At 37.2% G+C, this 16,757-nt stretch overlaps 1 protein-coding gene across 2 annotated transcripts in view; it reads right to left on the bottom strand.

Moving 5' to 3' along the window:
* Positions 1-16,757, bottom strand: part of CUBN (cubilin) — a 274,317-nt gene that overhangs the window by 86,059 nt on the left and 171,501 nt on the right. For both annotated transcript variants that reach the window (XM_036842057.1, XM_036842058.1), the window contains exons 39-45: positions 15,918-16,102; positions 14,022-14,214; positions 7,898-8,095; positions 4,718-4,864; positions 3,107-3,297; positions 2,762-2,945; positions 171-345 (exon numbers count right to left, since the gene is read on the bottom strand). In XM_036842057.1, the coding sequence (XP_036697952.1) occupies positions 171-345; positions 2,762-2,945; positions 3,107-3,297; positions 4,718-4,864; positions 7,898-8,095; positions 14,022-14,214; positions 15,918-16,102 (1,273 nt within the window). The remainder of the gene's footprint in view (positions 1-170; positions 346-2,761; positions 2,946-3,106; positions 3,298-4,717; positions 4,865-7,897; positions 8,096-14,021; positions 14,215-15,917; positions 16,103-16,757) is intronic.

The following is a 16,757-nucleotide window of genomic DNA, read 5'->3' as shown; positions in this document are numbered from 1 at the left end:
TCCGGCAGGCAAGGTTTTCAAGCTCCAGGTGTTAAGCATTTCCCTTCCCCGTCCCTAGATTTCCTTTGCCGTATATGCTGCTGAGCAAAGAAGAAGGAAATTGTTCTGAGATGTGACAGCTGAAAAATACTAACTCTGGGTAGGAGGAAAATGAAACGGAAGTGACCTACTTGGGTGTTACTTCGACATTGAATTGATCTTCAAACTGCAGCCTTATGAGCTTCCCGGGAGGAGCAGCTATGAACCAAATGCAGTCAGCGTGCTGCGGATAATTGCTGGGGTGGTTGGGGGAGGTTACGTATCCAGCAGAATCCGCATCGTGGATGTAAATATTGCCCCCGCAGGCTGTCAGGAAACACAGTTAAATCAACCTACGGTCTGGAGAGAGAGGATGCAGGCAACTGCCGCCTTCATTTTTAAAAGTCTCTTTATCTGTACCTCCAATCTTAATTTCCTTTCATCTGGAATTATCCTCCTTTTCTTTTTAAGCAAATACATTCTGAATTTGCTATCAAGGGAGCTACCACGTGTATCACTTTTTAACTCGCCACACCATATGTTCTCACTGGAAATTTCACTCCTTCCTAAAGCCAACCAAAAGATTATGGCGCACGGTGCGTGCAGTAGCACATCATGGAAGCATAACGATATACCCACCACTTCGATAAGCATGTAAAGGCACCAGCACTTTAACTGCCCCCTGACCATTCAGGTCAATAGACTGATGTTTAAAAGACTAAGGAGATATACATTTGTACAACTCTGTGGACATTCACTCCTTATGTTTCTTTGGGATTTAGGTGCATTTGAAGACCAAGAGATGAAAATCTTTCAAGGGCCCCCATTGCCTTGCAGTTAACATCTTAACTCCTTTTGGTGCCGCCCTCAGCATCATGATTCCTGCCTGCTTCACCACCATGATGTTTAGCTCCTTTTGACTCTCTTCTCCATCAGTCGTGAATTCTTTCAAATTCATGGAAATGCCTTGTTATTGCACAGCCATTGAGACTTGATATGCTGTCACCTCCTTTCTTCACTGACTGGCAAATCTCTGTCAGTCTCCTTCCTCTGCGAGCCTTCTCCCATCCATAGCTCCCGATAGCCCCCTCCTTCCAGCCTCATCGTACCGTGTCCTACCTGTGCCTTTGCTTGTCTGTCTCCCCCTCTGCACTGAACTCTTCAACAGACTTGGTAGCTTGCACAGTGTGAAGCACTTTGTAAATGTTCAATTAATTAATTAGAATGTCAATCAATCCTGTGAGAATAAAAGCATCGAGCACAGGGACACAGAAATCTCAGTCAACCACACTGAAGGAGTGTCCTTGGAGAACGGTGGTGTAGAACAAGGCCAATTTGATGCCACAAGTTGTTCACTGAATAACATGTGTTAAAGGCTGAGAAACTGAAGTGGCAAAGAAGTTGGTGTGCTGGAAAGATAGATGGGGAAGTAGAACTGACTGTAGTTATAGGAAATGGGTGAATCAGAAAGTTGAGAGAAACAAGAGTGATCATATCACAACAGGTTTTGAAATCAAAAGACTTTTAAGTCTAATATTAAGGCAGAAAGATGGCGAAAAGGTAATGGCCATACCATTCTTGCATGAACAGAGGGTCGAAAAAGCAATGAAAGAGTTACAGTGTTTGCAAATCTATAAGGCTCGCTAAAAGGCTCAGGACCAGGTGAAATCCTGCCCATTCACAACTCAGCAGCAAAGCTCAGCATGGAGATGGGGAGGGATGAGAAGCTCGCTACCTATAAGGTAGCGGTACTGGGGTCACAAAGTTGTGCCGGTAAAGGCTCCTGCTAAGCGCCAGAGCTACGTGGTCTGGGAAGTGGTGAAAGGACGTTCCCTGTAGTCATGGAATCTACACGAAGTATTAGATGATTTTCTGTGTCAGTTGGTGGAGACTTACTTCCTCTCCTCTTTTCAAATGAAGAAATTCTGCTGACGTTTTAAATTCTCATATTTTGGAGAATGTGCAATAAAACCCATGGCTCATTTAGATTAATACAGATTTTGAAATATGTCCAGGAATCTGAGATTGAGGTCATAGGGTTATCCTGAAATCCAAATTATCTAATTTTAAGGGGACAAAGACTCTTTACAGATACCACTCCTTCCCTTCTTTGAAGCTATGCTTGTTTACTTATTTATGCAATTAAACATTATCTAAAAATAAATGTCACAAAAATCAAATCATTACAGTAGAAGTAAATATAATTAAAATCAAGTATAATTAAGACAAGGTAATTAAGTAAAGACCATTACTGTAATATATAATTAAATGGGTAATAACAGAATCAGAGGATTATATGTTCATTTAAAAAGAAGCATACAGATGATTATAAAACAATGTAATTATCATTCTTATAATGTTTCTATAACTGTATGTAACTTATAATTAGACATTTTATAATGGAAAAGTCTAAGGAATTTCAGGGGATCATTAAGATCAGCTCAATTTATACTCATGGAGAAGTTCACTTTGTTCATTCTCTTGATATGTGGCCTTGGAACAATCTAAGCCTCATCTTACTTATCTGAAGCATGGGAACAATGAAGAAAATGTAGTCGTGATGAGATAGCAAATGTATCAAGCATAAAGTAAGTGCTTGATAAGAGGTAGCTATTCTTATTAACGTTATTATTGTTAGTTCAGAAAAAAAACTTCACATATTTTTTTCTCAAATCTATTTAAACAAAAAAGGCCAAGCAATTGCAGGAAAAGTACAGACATTATTCTTAATGAAAATACTTACCTAAACTCTTTGCCTCATATGTGATTTTAAATCCCTGTCCTTCATTACTATTATCAGAAATGAACTGCACAAACATTTGATTATCTGAGGTGAACAGAGTGGACGAAGGGCGACTGCCACAAAAATGTCCATTTCCTCCATGGGGTCCCAAGGGTGGAGAAGAGATATCAGGTCCATTTTTTAGCTGGAAAGAGAAATTAAAATTGCACAGTTTCCTTCCTACTGATAAAGATGAGATATACAAGTTCTGTCAGTTCATAGCCCAGGAGGAGAAACATCATGGTTTTGTTTTCTGAATGAAGTGTGTAGAGAAAGTAGTTAGAAAGAGCAGCAAACAAGACCTACCACCAAGTAATCCCCCTGGTTGCAAGAAGAGTCTCTATTTGGAATCTGGAAGGGCTGTTCAAAGTGGACGGCAACAGTCAGACCACTCTGAACCTGGACATGCCAAGAGCAGTTGAGGTTGGGAATGTAGGTCTCTGGGTACCTGGGCGACGTGATAATCCCTCTGTCTGCATGCAAGTATCCACCGCAACCTTCCCAGGAAGAAACAAAGATAGCACATTTAAATAACACTCACAACTGGATTTTGATGCTTTTTCTGTTTGTCTTGAGAATTTTCAAAGTATAGGCAATAGAAATGTGGTTTGAAACTCACTCGGGACCAAAAGATGTTGGAAACAATCAGTGCAACAAGCTTGGATGGAGCACATGCTCCTCGGTACTCATTTTGTTTCTGTTTCTAAGATATAGGGATGTAGAAGTAAGCAGTAGAGGCAAATCCCTTAACTTTCATGAAGCTTACTTTGCAGAGGACTCAGACGTACAACAAACACCTACATAATTAATATGTGAGGTGGTGATAAGTTCTACAAAGAAAGATGAACGGGGAGAGGGAAAATGAACTATACTGCCCAGGGCAGTTAGAGAAGGCCACGTTACTGCAGTCATATCTGAGCAGAGAACTGATTGAAATGGGGGATTACATCCTAAGTGAAGTAAGTCAGACAGAGAAAGACAATTCCCATGTGTTATCATGTTTATGTGGAATCACAAATACGTCACAAATGAACCTGCCTATGGAACAGAAACAGACACACAAAGAGAACAAACCTATGGCTACCAAAGGGGAAAGGTGGGGGGAGGGATACATTTGGAGTTTGGGGTGAGCAGATACAAACTACTATATACAAAACAGATAAACAACAAGGTCCTCCTGTATAACACTGGGAACTATATTCAATGTCCTGTGATAAACCATCATGGAAAAGAATACGAAAAAGAATGTGTATCTGTGTATAACTGAGTCACTTTGCTGTACAGCAGAAATTAACACAATATTGTAAATCAACTATACATCAATAAAATAAATTAAAAAAAAAAAAAGAGAGACAGGGAATCAAGACATAAGAGTGTTTGAGAGAAGAGCATTGCAGTCCAGAAAACAGCTGGCGTGAAGGCTGCTGTGTTAGTGGCGCATCACAGAAGTCAGAATGGATGAGGCCAAATGAGAGATCTAAACGGTTAGCCCAGTAGGTCGTGCAGGACACTGCAAGGGCTCATTCTGAGTAAGAAGAGGAACACATTGAAGGGTTTTGAGCATCAGAATGGCATGATCTGACTTAAATTTTAAAGACTCACTCTGTCTGCAATACTCAAACTCTAAGGAAGGGCAGGGAAAAGCAGAAGCAAGAGTTCCAGTACAGGGGTGACTTCTTGAGCCCAAGGAGGGTTGACAGATGCCTGGACTAGGATGGTAGCAGTAGAAATGGGGAGAAGTGGTTGGACTCTGGATATATTGCGAGGGTGGGAAGGATAACCCCCAGAGGCTGGGCAGAGACCTGTGTGCTCTGACTCAGAACTTGTGTCCTGGCATTGAAAAACGAGCAGAGCATATTAGGGAGACAGCAAGAGATAGATGAGATGGAATGAATTAGAACTATGAGAACGTATTACTCTTGTGAAACGATGCATTAAAGCCCGCCCTGGTTACACTGAAGTCCGAGGTGAACTGGATCACCATGTGCTCTCCAGTAGACCGGATGGGTCCAGGGATCTCTCTGCCACAGAGAACTGCTAGCTCCTGGGCCAGGCTGTTGTCTCCTATGACCAAAGAAAGGAAATGTCAGTGCGAAAATATGATGTCTTAAGAGTCTCCTCCACAACTTACTTACAAAACAAAAATAGAGTCACAGATGTAGAAAACAAACTTATGGTTACCAGGGAGGAAGGGGGTTGGGGAGGGATAAACTGGGAGATTGGGCTGGACATAGACACACTACTCTATATAAAATAGATAACTAATAAGGACCTACTGTAGAGCACAGGGAACTCAGCTCAATACTCTGTAATGGCCTATATGGGAAAAGAATCTAAAAAAGAGTGGATACAGGCATACATATAACTGATGCACTTTGCTGCACACCTGAAACACAACACTGTAAATCAACTAAACTCCAATAACAATCTTGTAAAAAAAGTATCCTCCACCATCATTGCAACCCAGCCAAAGTGCCTCACACATTATTCTCAAAACATCCCCATTCCTAGGAGGCAGCAGGATTACCAAATACAGGGACATTCCAGGGATTACATCATTGTGGCTCCAGTTTGTAACGGTGCCGCCTGTCTTTTTCTTTAACCTTTTTAATAACAACTTCTTTGCCAGTTCCCACTGCCTTTCCAAAAACTGGCTGACAGTTCTTCCTGGAACGAAAACTCAAAATGAGAGGACGTGAGATTGGGAAGTAACTGAGGACCAGCGCTGATATGTGCAGTAGATACTGATCTAAACTATTCTGACTGCTGAAGGTCAAGTATCTAAAAAAAAATAATAAGGTTGATTCTTCAGCCCCAGATCCGATGCTAATGTTATAAGGTCATTTGCCCAGAAGTCTGCCTTCACCTTCAGTGGGGTTTTCTTTTTTCCTTTCATTATTTTGTTGTTCATTGTTTGTTTTGCCACTACAAGAACACAGTTCTCTCCATGTGTGGAGGATGAAAAAAGATGGTGTCAGCAAATGTGCACCTCCAGAGACATCAATGGGAGCTGGGTAACCCCCAAGGCCCTTTTTCCTTTGGCTTTTCTCTTGATTATAAATTTTGATCAAAACAACTGTCTCAGTCAAAGCCTGAATGGAGCAAGGACTTAGATTCCTTGGCTGGGAAAACACGTTGTTTTTTCCCTAAGGCAGAGAATTAATTAATTTGAAACTTAAAAAAAGACAAAAATAGAATATGAGACGTGAGGAAATTTGCCCTTTCACTCAACTAGCAAAATGATTCTTTTTTGACATTGACCACAACCTAAAACTTACTCATTTAGCACAGCTATAAATACACGATGCTTGGAAAGGCATTCTTTACAGGGGTTCTGACCTCTGGAAACTTTTGCATTTTTTATCATTCAAAAATTTATCTGTGACTCCTTTTGCATTCTTATCTTCATTATGCTATTTTGCTACACATTTCACCCCAAATCTGTTGACTTATTCTCTAATTAACTGCATCACAAAGCTTTGAAGCTTATTATATGTTGTTACTTATTTCACATGTGTATATTTTATCTCTCAATAAGACTGAGTTGGGTCTACTGATTTTCGTTTCTTTCCTAAAGAAAGAAAAAAAAGAGGAAGGATGATAGTTCCTCTGGGCAATGTGCTGAGAGCAGACAGTTGATAGGAAAAATGGGGAAAGTTATGGTTTACCATCTGATCATGTTTGTATGACTGACTTGAGTCTTCACTTACTGCCCAGCTCCTACAGAAGGAAAGTAAAGCACCTCTGCCATTTGATCTTTCTCACTATACTTAGTGGGGGTCTAGGGTTAAGGGGATAAGGGGGACATGAAAATGTACATTAGCCACCAGTGGGCCAAAATCAAACACATGTTTTGGTCCAAAAAGAAAAAAAAATGCTCTGAAGCATTTTTCATTAATCGCCAAAATTTAACAAACTGAGAAGTTCATAGAAAACTCTATGCTTCTCATATCTCTTGGAAAATAAGATCCATAACACCGAGCCTGCACTCCTAGTAGCTGCCCCTTTGATTCTGTCCTCCAGTTTAACACCTCACTAGATGTCACCTGCTGTCTAGGCAGGCACTGGGGTTGCAATACGTGTCATGCAGGGCAGTGGGTCCCCAGCTTCAGAGACTCTACCACCGGGAGGCAGGGACCCGGGTCAGGCGAGGGGAGCACCTCACATCGGGGGCAAGACTTAAGGAGGTGCCAGAGACCTCAGAAGTCAAGATAAAAATATTTTAGTACAATATTTCAAAAATTGAAATTTAATGTAAAATGAACAAAATATTAAAATTTTAAATAAAGACAGGATCTGACTCTGTACTTTGTCCAATCCTGCCTTACTCTCCTCACCCTGATCTTAACCTTAACTGGAGACAGATCTAGGACCCATCCAAGTTTCTAGTTTAGTTGGTCTGGGGTGGGGCATAGAATTTGCATGTCTAACAAGCTCCCAGGTGATACTGATGCTGCCGGTCTGGGGACCTCACTGTAAGAGACACTGACTAAAGGATATGGCCTCCCTATTCGCCTCTGTCCCATGCAAATCGTGAAGCACATTTCTGTGCATCTTGCATTGAAGCATTATTTATATCCCTCACTCACTGCATAGCAATACCACACCTGGGTACAGAGAAAAAGATGAAAAAATATTAGCCCTTAATTCTACCCAGAGATTCAGTACACAATAGAAACTTGAACACATTGCAATTTTAAATACTTTTCACACTTGGATCTTAAAGCCATAGGTATAAAATATCAAGATTTATTTCCATAGCCTTTCAACAAGAAAGCAGCACAACCTGGAAACTCAGATTATAATTTCCTACTTAAACCACAGAGAGTGTTTCCTCTTGGGAATACAATGCTCTCCCTAACATAGGGTGTGGATTATTTTGCTCCAGGCAATTTAATTAATGCTTTCCCTATGTTCTGCAGAAATGGTGGCCAATTCTAGTATCTCATGCTTTCACTGACCATCATACCTGTGCATTTCCATGCAAATGGATGGAAGCAGTAAACAAGTATGATTATAATTGAATGTAACTAAATGTGTGTCAGGGTTGAAACTTGGTAGTTTTTTGTTTTATTTTGTTTTCTAAACGTTTCTCACCGTCTCTTATCACAAGTTTATCATAGCTGCATGTACTATGAGATTCAATGTCCAGGGAAAGGATGTTGAGTTCCACAGTAGAATCAGGGGCCTGGATAAGCCACATACAGTCAGCGCCGTTACTGTAGCTTTCAGGCCAGCCTGGGGAGTAAAGAAAGACTGGAGCATCTCCTGTCTGCAGGAACCCACCACAAGCACCTGCAGAATGAAAAGCAACATCGTTGAAATACCTCTGGCAGAAAAGAAGGTAGCATTTCACTTGAAAGCCACAGTTCTATACTGAAACAACTAATTAAAACAATTTTCTCAAAGAAATTTATACATATTTTATTAAATCCACTGATTCAGACAGCTGTGATTTCCACAATTTTTTGAAGAAAAACACACTGTATTCTACTTTTTTCACCATAGTTTTACCACTTAACCCAATTATTAATGAGTGCCTATTATTTGTCAAGCATGAAGTAAGTCCATATGGAAGACCCTATTATTATCGTTACCAAGGTAGAACTTTGTTCATGTTTCCAGTGTGCTTTAGTCTTCATCTTTTTTTAGCATAGCTATTCATCATGTAATTTATATTAGGCAATTTTGAAAAAATTTTCAATTTGGTGAAATGAAGCATTCAAAAAAGTTTGTGAGCTTATAATAACAACAGCCTTTTTTTGTTGTTTTGTTTTTTTGCTTTTTAAATAACAACTTTGTTGAGTTATTATTCACTCACCATAAAATTTACCCTTTTAAATAGTAATTTACCCTTTTAAATACTTCAGTGGTTTTTAGTATATTCACAAAGTTCTGCAATCATCACTGCTACCTAATTTTAGAACATATTTTCACCACCCAGAAAGAAACTAGATACTCTTTACCACCGATTCTCTGTTCTCCACTCCACAAGTCTATGGAAACCACTAGCCTACTTTCTGTCTCTATGGATTTGCCTATTTAAGACATTTTATATAAATATAATCATACTATATGTGGCCTTTGGTGACTGGCTTCGTTCACTTAGCGTAATATTCTAAGGTTCATCTGAATTCTAGCGTGTATCAATACTTCTTTCATTTTAAGGCAGAAGAGTATTCCACTATACGGATATACCACGTTTAGTTTTTCCATTCATCAGCTGTTTGACATTTGGGTTCTTTCCTCTTTCTCACTATTTATGAATAATGTTTCTATGAACATTCATGTATAAATTTTTGTGTGGACATATGTTTTCAATTTTCTTAGGTATATAACTAGGAGTGGAATTGCTGCATTGTATGGTAACCCTGTGTTTCAATTTTTGAGGAACTGCTAAACTGTTTTCCAAAGTGGCTATAGGATTTTACATTTCCACTAGCAATGTACAAGGGTCCCAGATCCTCCACATCTTTGTCAATAATTGTTATTGTCTGTCTTACTCGTTAGAGCCGTCCTAGTGTTAAATACATATTTTCTAGTATACCACTTTAATTCATTTGTTCTTTATTTAACTGTATATTTTCGAGTTTTTTCTGTGTGGTTGTTCAGAGGATTACAATTAACATCTTAAGTTAAGACAATGTAGTCTGGATTAATATTAACTTAATTTTAATAGTATACAAAACTTGGCTATAATATAACTCCATTCCCACCCACCCCCATCTTTTATGCTATTATTGTCATAAAATTATATATTTAAACATTATAAGACCATCAGCATAGTTTATTATTATTATTGCCTTATGCAGCTGTCTTTAAATCAGATAGCAGAAGAAAAGAGCTACAGATGAAAATACATTTATCCTGCCTTTATATTTACATATGTAGTTGTCTTCACTACCTACTGTCTAGCAGTAAAGACATGCTAGGGTCATTTCATTTCATTCTGAAAGCCTCCCTTTAGCATTTCCTGTAGCATAGGTCTGCTTGCAATGAATTTTCTCAGTTTTCATTTATCTGGGAATGTTTTAATTTCTATTTAGTTTGGAGGATACAGTTTCTGGCTATAGAATTCTTGATCAACAGTCTTTTTACTTCAGCACATTGATTATGTCATCCCACTGCTCTGACCTTCATGGTTTCTGATGAGAAATGAGATGTTAACCTTGTTGAGTATTGTTTTTACAAGATAAGTGATTTTCTCTTCGTGCTTTCAAGATAACCCCTTTTCTTTAGCTTTGATAGTTTGACAGCAGTATGTCTAGGTATAGATCTCATTGAGTTTATCCTACCTAGAATTTTGGGGATTCTTGGATGTGTAGATTAATATTTTTCATCAAATTTGGGAGGTGTACAGACATTATTTCTTCAAGTATTCTTTTTTTCCCTTTCCCTCTTTCTTTACCTGGGACTCTCATTATGCATACATATGTTGGTATAAATGATAGTTTCTGAAGCTCTGTATAATTTTCTTCATTCTTTTTCTTTCTTTTCCTCAACAGGATAATCTTAACTGACCTACATTCAAATTCAGTGATTCTTTCTTCTGCCTGCTCAGATCGGTCATTGAGCCCACCCAGTGAATTTCAACTCCAAAATTTCTAGTTGGTTGTTTTTTCTTTCAAAAATATCTATCACTTTATTGATATCCTCTATTTGGTGAGACATCATTCCCATACTTTTCTTTAAATCTTTAGACATGATTTCTTTTAGTTCTTTGACATATTTACAATAGCTTATTTAAAGTCTTTGTTAAGTAAGTCTGACATTTTGGCTTTCTCCAAGACAGTTTCTATGGATTGTTTATATTCCTTTGCATAGGCCATACTTCCCTATTTCTTCATGTGTCTCATAACTTTTTGTTGAAAATCAGACATTTTAAGCAATGTAATGTGGCAACTCTGGAAATCAACCCCTCCCCCAAAGTTTGCTGTCACTGCTCTTTGTTCAGTGGCTTTTGTGCACTAATTCTGTAATGTCTGTGTTAATTGTTGTGTGTAACCATTGAAAGTCTGTGTTCAGGTTAGTGATCAACAACTGATTAAACAGAGATTCCTTTAAATGTCTTGAACCAATAATTCTCTCACTTTTCTGAGTGACTGTGTGTGTGTGTGTGTGTGTGTATGTGTGTGTGTGTGTGTGTGTGTGTATTGGGATATGCCTATATAACTCTAGAAGACAGTTTATAACTCTGCCCTAGAATTCACTTTCTACTTTCACAGAGCCTCAAGATCCTACAGAGGTGAGAGACTGGGGCCTTCTTGGGTCTCATGTTGGGCATGTTTATAGCCCTGCACATGAGTGGAGCCTTCTATGTTCCCAGAAATATGTCAAAGCTTTTCAAAGCCCCCTATGGATATATCACTCCCCAGTTTTTCTTTTTACATTTTTGGTCAGCCTCTTATTAGCTGTAACTGGAATCACTGCCACATGCAGTTGTGATGTTAAATAACTTGCCACTGACAATTTCTAAAAAACCCCCCAGAGATAGGGCTTTTGCGCAGAGCACACTGAGTCAGGTCAGATGAAGACAAGTCCTGAGAATGCAGCTTTTCTAGGAAGCTGCCAGACAGGTTAAATAATAGCAATTCCTTAGGGATAGGATGCTTTCTGGAGTTCCAGATCTACTCCACCCCTTCCAATGGCTGTTAGCCTGCTGATTTTCATGGCTAATGTGGTTGTGAGGCTATTGTGAGGTTACTGCAAAGCTAGGACAGGGAGAGAGATGGGAATAGGGAAAATTAAGATGCCAGAAAGTTGTCTACTGTCACTCAGACTGAACCATTTTTCTTGAATAAACATTCTTTAATTATTGCAATTTTTAATTAATTTCCAGAGTTCTCAAAAGTTGATTTAAAATTTTTTTGCCAGTGTTCTCATTGTTTTTCTGCAAGAATAGATTTTCAGAGGCCTTTACTCCACCATTCCAGAAGTTTATGACTCTTATACAATACATGTTTGAATCTTGCTAGGGCCACCAAGAAATGAATGTAAAATTTATAGGACTAGGTCCTAATTACTTTATCCTATTACTATATAGGCTGTAGAAGTTTAAAAAAAATATAAAGTAAAAGCAATTTCAAAGTATAAGATCCGAATATTATCCAATATCTTCAAATGTTAAGATTTTCCTTTACATAAAATATTTCTTATCTTGAATTTCTAAAAAGCAGTTATCATACTAACTAACTGTAAGCTGTTAGTGCTGTTTGTCAAATATTCCATTTTTCCTCACTTCCAAACATATGGTGAAATTGCATTTCCTCATACTTCTGCGGTTGGGTGAGGCCATTTGACCAGTTCTGCTTTATGAATCACAAGCAAAATGACATGTATCACTTTTAAGCTGAACACTTTTAGACTGAGGCATGCCAGGGCTCTCTTTCCTCTTGCCATGATCACAGGTAATGTCCCAAACAATGTCAGATCCAACACCCAGTTAACCCAAGAGGGTAACATGAATGAGTAAGAAGGCTTGTGTTTTTCAGCTATTCAGAGTTTGGAGTTATTTGTTACTGCAGCATAACCACATATGTCCTGACTGATAAGCTAATATTTTCCTACTTGACATGTTTAATTTCCTTCACATGACTCTAGTCCACATTAGGCTTATTTTCCTTTGACTGCTTTTTGCTTTGTCATTTAATCATTTAGTTACTCTATCATTATTTAACTGAATGCTTTATGTTTGCCAATTACTTTTAAACTCTTGGAGAGTAGAGATTATATCTTGGTTTCCTTTCTTAGTTGGTATACACTTACCTCAGCATGTCTATAATAAACCCTCTATAAATATTTGTTGAATTAAATTTAATGTATGTTTGCATAAGGAATGCTAATGTTACAGTGTTCAATATATTAATACATTTTAAAACAGTAAGCTTTTTTTTCACTTTAATGAAAGTGCCAGAATGTGCTATGATCATGAGATAATCATTTACACCAACTAGGTAACTAGTAAACCATAAAATTTTCTTATCCTCTTATTTTTTCCTTTGCTTGTTTTTCATGAAGAGAAATGAGATCTATGATACTACACTATACTCACTCATCTACTTAAATCACATAATTATGGAATATATGTATGAGAAGAGAACTTTTATTTTTGAGTACTACAATATACTTATTGATATAATGTTTTGCATGAGTGATTTCTTCTGTAACTTGAGATTTGTGGACATAAAACTCAAGTTTATGCTTAACTTAACTCAAGTTTACTTATAAGAGCTATCCAGTCTTAAATGGATAGCTCTAAATTACATTTGGCAATCTTGCTGATGGCTCTTTGCTCTTAGATAAATAGATTAATATTTTAAGGAAGAGTTTCATAGTCAATGTTATGAAAGCACCTTGCAAGAGAGGTGAAAATAACATCTCAGGACAGAATGCTAAGAGGCATTAAATAAATATAAGTATGAATTACACCTTCATCTGTGATCTCTGCTGGTACAAATTCCCAAGAAGCTAGAAGCAAACAGACTCTAATTTTTTAGGGTCTGTTTAGTCTTAGAACAAGTTCAAAGTCTGAATATTCTTCAATGAGATCCTATGATAATATGTCCCAATCAAATATTTCAAGGAGTGAGAATATGCCATGAGAAATATCTGCTGAATTTATTCTATGTCAACCCTCAAATTCACAAGAGCCATTCAAAAGTGTTTAAACAAATTTTCAAAAGAAAAGCGCAGTCTCCCAAAACACAGCTTACTGAGGGAATTTAAAATGTCTTAAAAATAGTAAAATGAAGCTTAAAATTTAGGCCAACTTTACCTTGAAACATGAGGGTTTACAACCAGCTAAGGACACATTGAAGCATTTCTGAAGGCACACTTAAAATGTAACATAGAGGAAAAACAGTTACTTCCATTAGTTAATCCTAGTGTGTGTGTGTGTGTGTGTGAGTGTGGTATTTGCAAACCAAACTTTCAGAGATCTCTAAAGTGATTTCTAGAAATTGTAAGTAGAATATCTTATGGACATCAAACCCTTAATTATTATGGAAAATATAATGCAAAACCAGCATTTTTTGAAATAAACATCTAATCTTTAAGTATTTATGAAATTAAAAGGACACCTGAACATATGGAGGAAGGGTTTTGAGACTGTAATTACTTTTCTTATTCATTTGTGTATTTGGCCCTTATTAGTAGGAACCTTTGAAATATTACTCTCCACATAGCAGCCCCTAAAAAGAATTTCATTTATTACCAAACACACCTGTAGCAATCGTAGGTAAAGGTCCAACAGAGGCATTCATTGCAAACCACTCCAAAAGGAATCCTTTCCCTGAGATTGAAGAGTCAGAAGAAAACTGAAATGTCAAAGAACTTCTAGTGGAGCTCAAAGAGTCAGTCTGGGTACCACAATAGGTTCCAATCAGGCGGGAATGAATGCCAGCCCCATCATAAATCTGCATGGAAAAGACAGATAATAGAGCACTGAACTCAGGCAATCACCTCTATTTTTCTTCATAAATAGAAAACCAAAAGGATAACTTATTATAATTTTATCATCATGGAAACAATGATAAACCAGTAAACATTATATATCAGTTTAAAATAGAAAGTGTCATGAAGTATAAACTATGATTGCAAGTAATTAAATGTGTTTTAAAATTATCTATATCTTTCCTGCAGAATTATATTAGTAACCATGTTCCATGTGATATAGCTCATTATTCGATTTACAGTAAAATTTATGGGTGGAAAAGTAGGAACGAGGATAGTGGCACAACAGTGCTTATTAAATGTGCTTTGGGGCCTCAAAAGGGAGGAATTAGGAAGAAAGGGGAAAAGTAACAAGAAAAAGGAAAAGTCTAATGAGAGAAAGTGGCCAGGTATCCTGAAGGAGTTCACATTTCCAAAGAAGTAAAGAAGCAGAATTAATAACAACAAAAGAATCACAGCTTGTGAGGGCTCAGCATACTCAAAGCATGCAAGAAATCTCTTTCATTTGGTTGAAAATGTTAGATTACATAGTTAGAGACATATTTTGTGATAGTTTCCAAATACATAGTCTTGAGCATGTTTATTTTTTTCTTCACATGTGGATGGATCTCTCCAACCACATTTCATATCCTCCCCTCCATCTTGTAAATAATTTGAACAAGTTCGTTATAAGTGTTATTACATATTTCTCTATTGAAGCTACTATATAAGCTCAGATTTCAAATTAGCTAATAATTATTTCCAACTTACTGAGCATCTATCAAGTACTAGGTTCTATGTGAAGCACTGTGGACCTAAAATGAATAAGACAGAATCTTGGCCCTCAAGAATCTGATAGTAAAATAGTGAAACCCATAGAAGCAGAAAGTAGAATGGTGTTTACCAGGAGATGGGGGGAGTGGGAAATAGGGAGGTGGTCAAAGGGTACAAAGCTTCAGTTATGCAAGATTAATAATTCTGAAGATCTAATATAGAACAATGTGACTATAGTTAATATTACCATGTATATACTTGAAATTTGCTAAGAGGGTAAATCTTAAGTGTTCTCACCACACCAGAAACAAAGAAAGAAGATGGTAACCATCTGAGGTGATGGATATGTTAATTAGCTTGATTGTGATTATTATTTTACAATGTAAAATTGTAAAATGTCATATAGCAAAAGACCTAGTTGGACATCTTAAATATATATAATATTTATTTGTCAAATATACCTCAATAAAGCTGGATAAAAAATAATCTGATAGTGTTTCTGGAATTGATGCAGTTGCCAATGTCTGGATGGCAATGATCACCACAATTTTTATATACTTATATTTACTTATTTTAAAATGACTGTTCAAATTTTTAACACTCTAACAGGAGAATAAACAGGGTAATGGGATATAAGATAGAATAAATTCTTAATTAAGACACATATACATGCTTAGATAAAGCCCAACAGAAAAATTACAATAACGCGGAAAAAAAGTTAGTTACAGAATCAAAGATAATAATTATACTACCAGAATTACCATTGTTCGGGTAACCTGGAAGGGGTATTCGTGATGTAGGGTAGACCATCCCCTATGACTTGTAAATGCTTGAACAGACATTAACTTGGATCTACGGTTGCCAATAGCAATTCACCAAAATGTATAAACATCAGTTGCTCTTGGAAACTCACCTTTAGTTTGTCATAATAGCAGTTGAGCGTTGCCTCCATGTCCATCTCCAAGATTCTACCATGGATAACCTGAGATTCATTCACATTCACTATCCATTGGTAATTGGAGTTGGGGGGGTAATTTCCGGGCCATAAGGGAGAGGCAATTTTCCCCTGAGTTCCCACAATATTATCATTGCCAAATACTAGGAAGGAAAACAGAGTAGTAAATCAGACCTACTTAGAACAGCTCTTTAGTCAAATGAAAGAAACAAAAGGCAAGGGGTGTTGAAAAGGATGGACTTTTAATTGACTGCAATTTCTTTTCTGAACACTGAAAGAAATACTGCTTCCCTTTTGGTTTCTCTGCTATCTATTAATTCTTTGGAGAAGGGTGATATTGTGAATGGAATTCCATCTCCTTAGAAGACTACATGGTGTGAAAACAAGCAATAGCGTCCCATGTAAAACTGGGTTCCCAGACCCCAGGGAACTTGGGGACTTGGGAAGGGGTATTACCAGCTCTATTCTATAATTTTGGTTTACCTATTTTACTTCATGTTAAAAAAGAACGAAACATGTTTCTTTTTCTTTAACTATGTAAGAGAAACTGACATTTTCAAACAACATATAGAGTAGCTATTAATAGTTAACATTTTATCCTATTAGAAGAATATCCTGTTATTACAAATATCTGAGCACTTAGGAATATCCTAAAGTAATAGTAAACGTTTCTTGTGTTTTTTTAATTAATTTTTATTGGAGTATAGTTGATTTACAATTTGTGTTAGTTTCTGCTGTACAGCAAAGTGACTCAGTTATACATATACATACATCCACTCTTTTTTAGATTCTTTTCCC

Source organism: Balaenoptera musculus, chromosome 2, assembly GCF_009873245.2.
Source record: "Balaenoptera musculus isolate JJ_BM4_2016_0621 chromosome 2, mBalMus1.pri.v3, whole genome shotgun sequence".
NCBI classification, from domain to species: domain Eukaryota; kingdom Metazoa; phylum Chordata; class Mammalia; order Artiodactyla; family Balaenopteridae; genus Balaenoptera; species Balaenoptera musculus.
The sequence above is the reverse complement of the archived record's forward strand: the minus strand, read 5'-3'. Positions and strand labels throughout refer to the sequence as shown.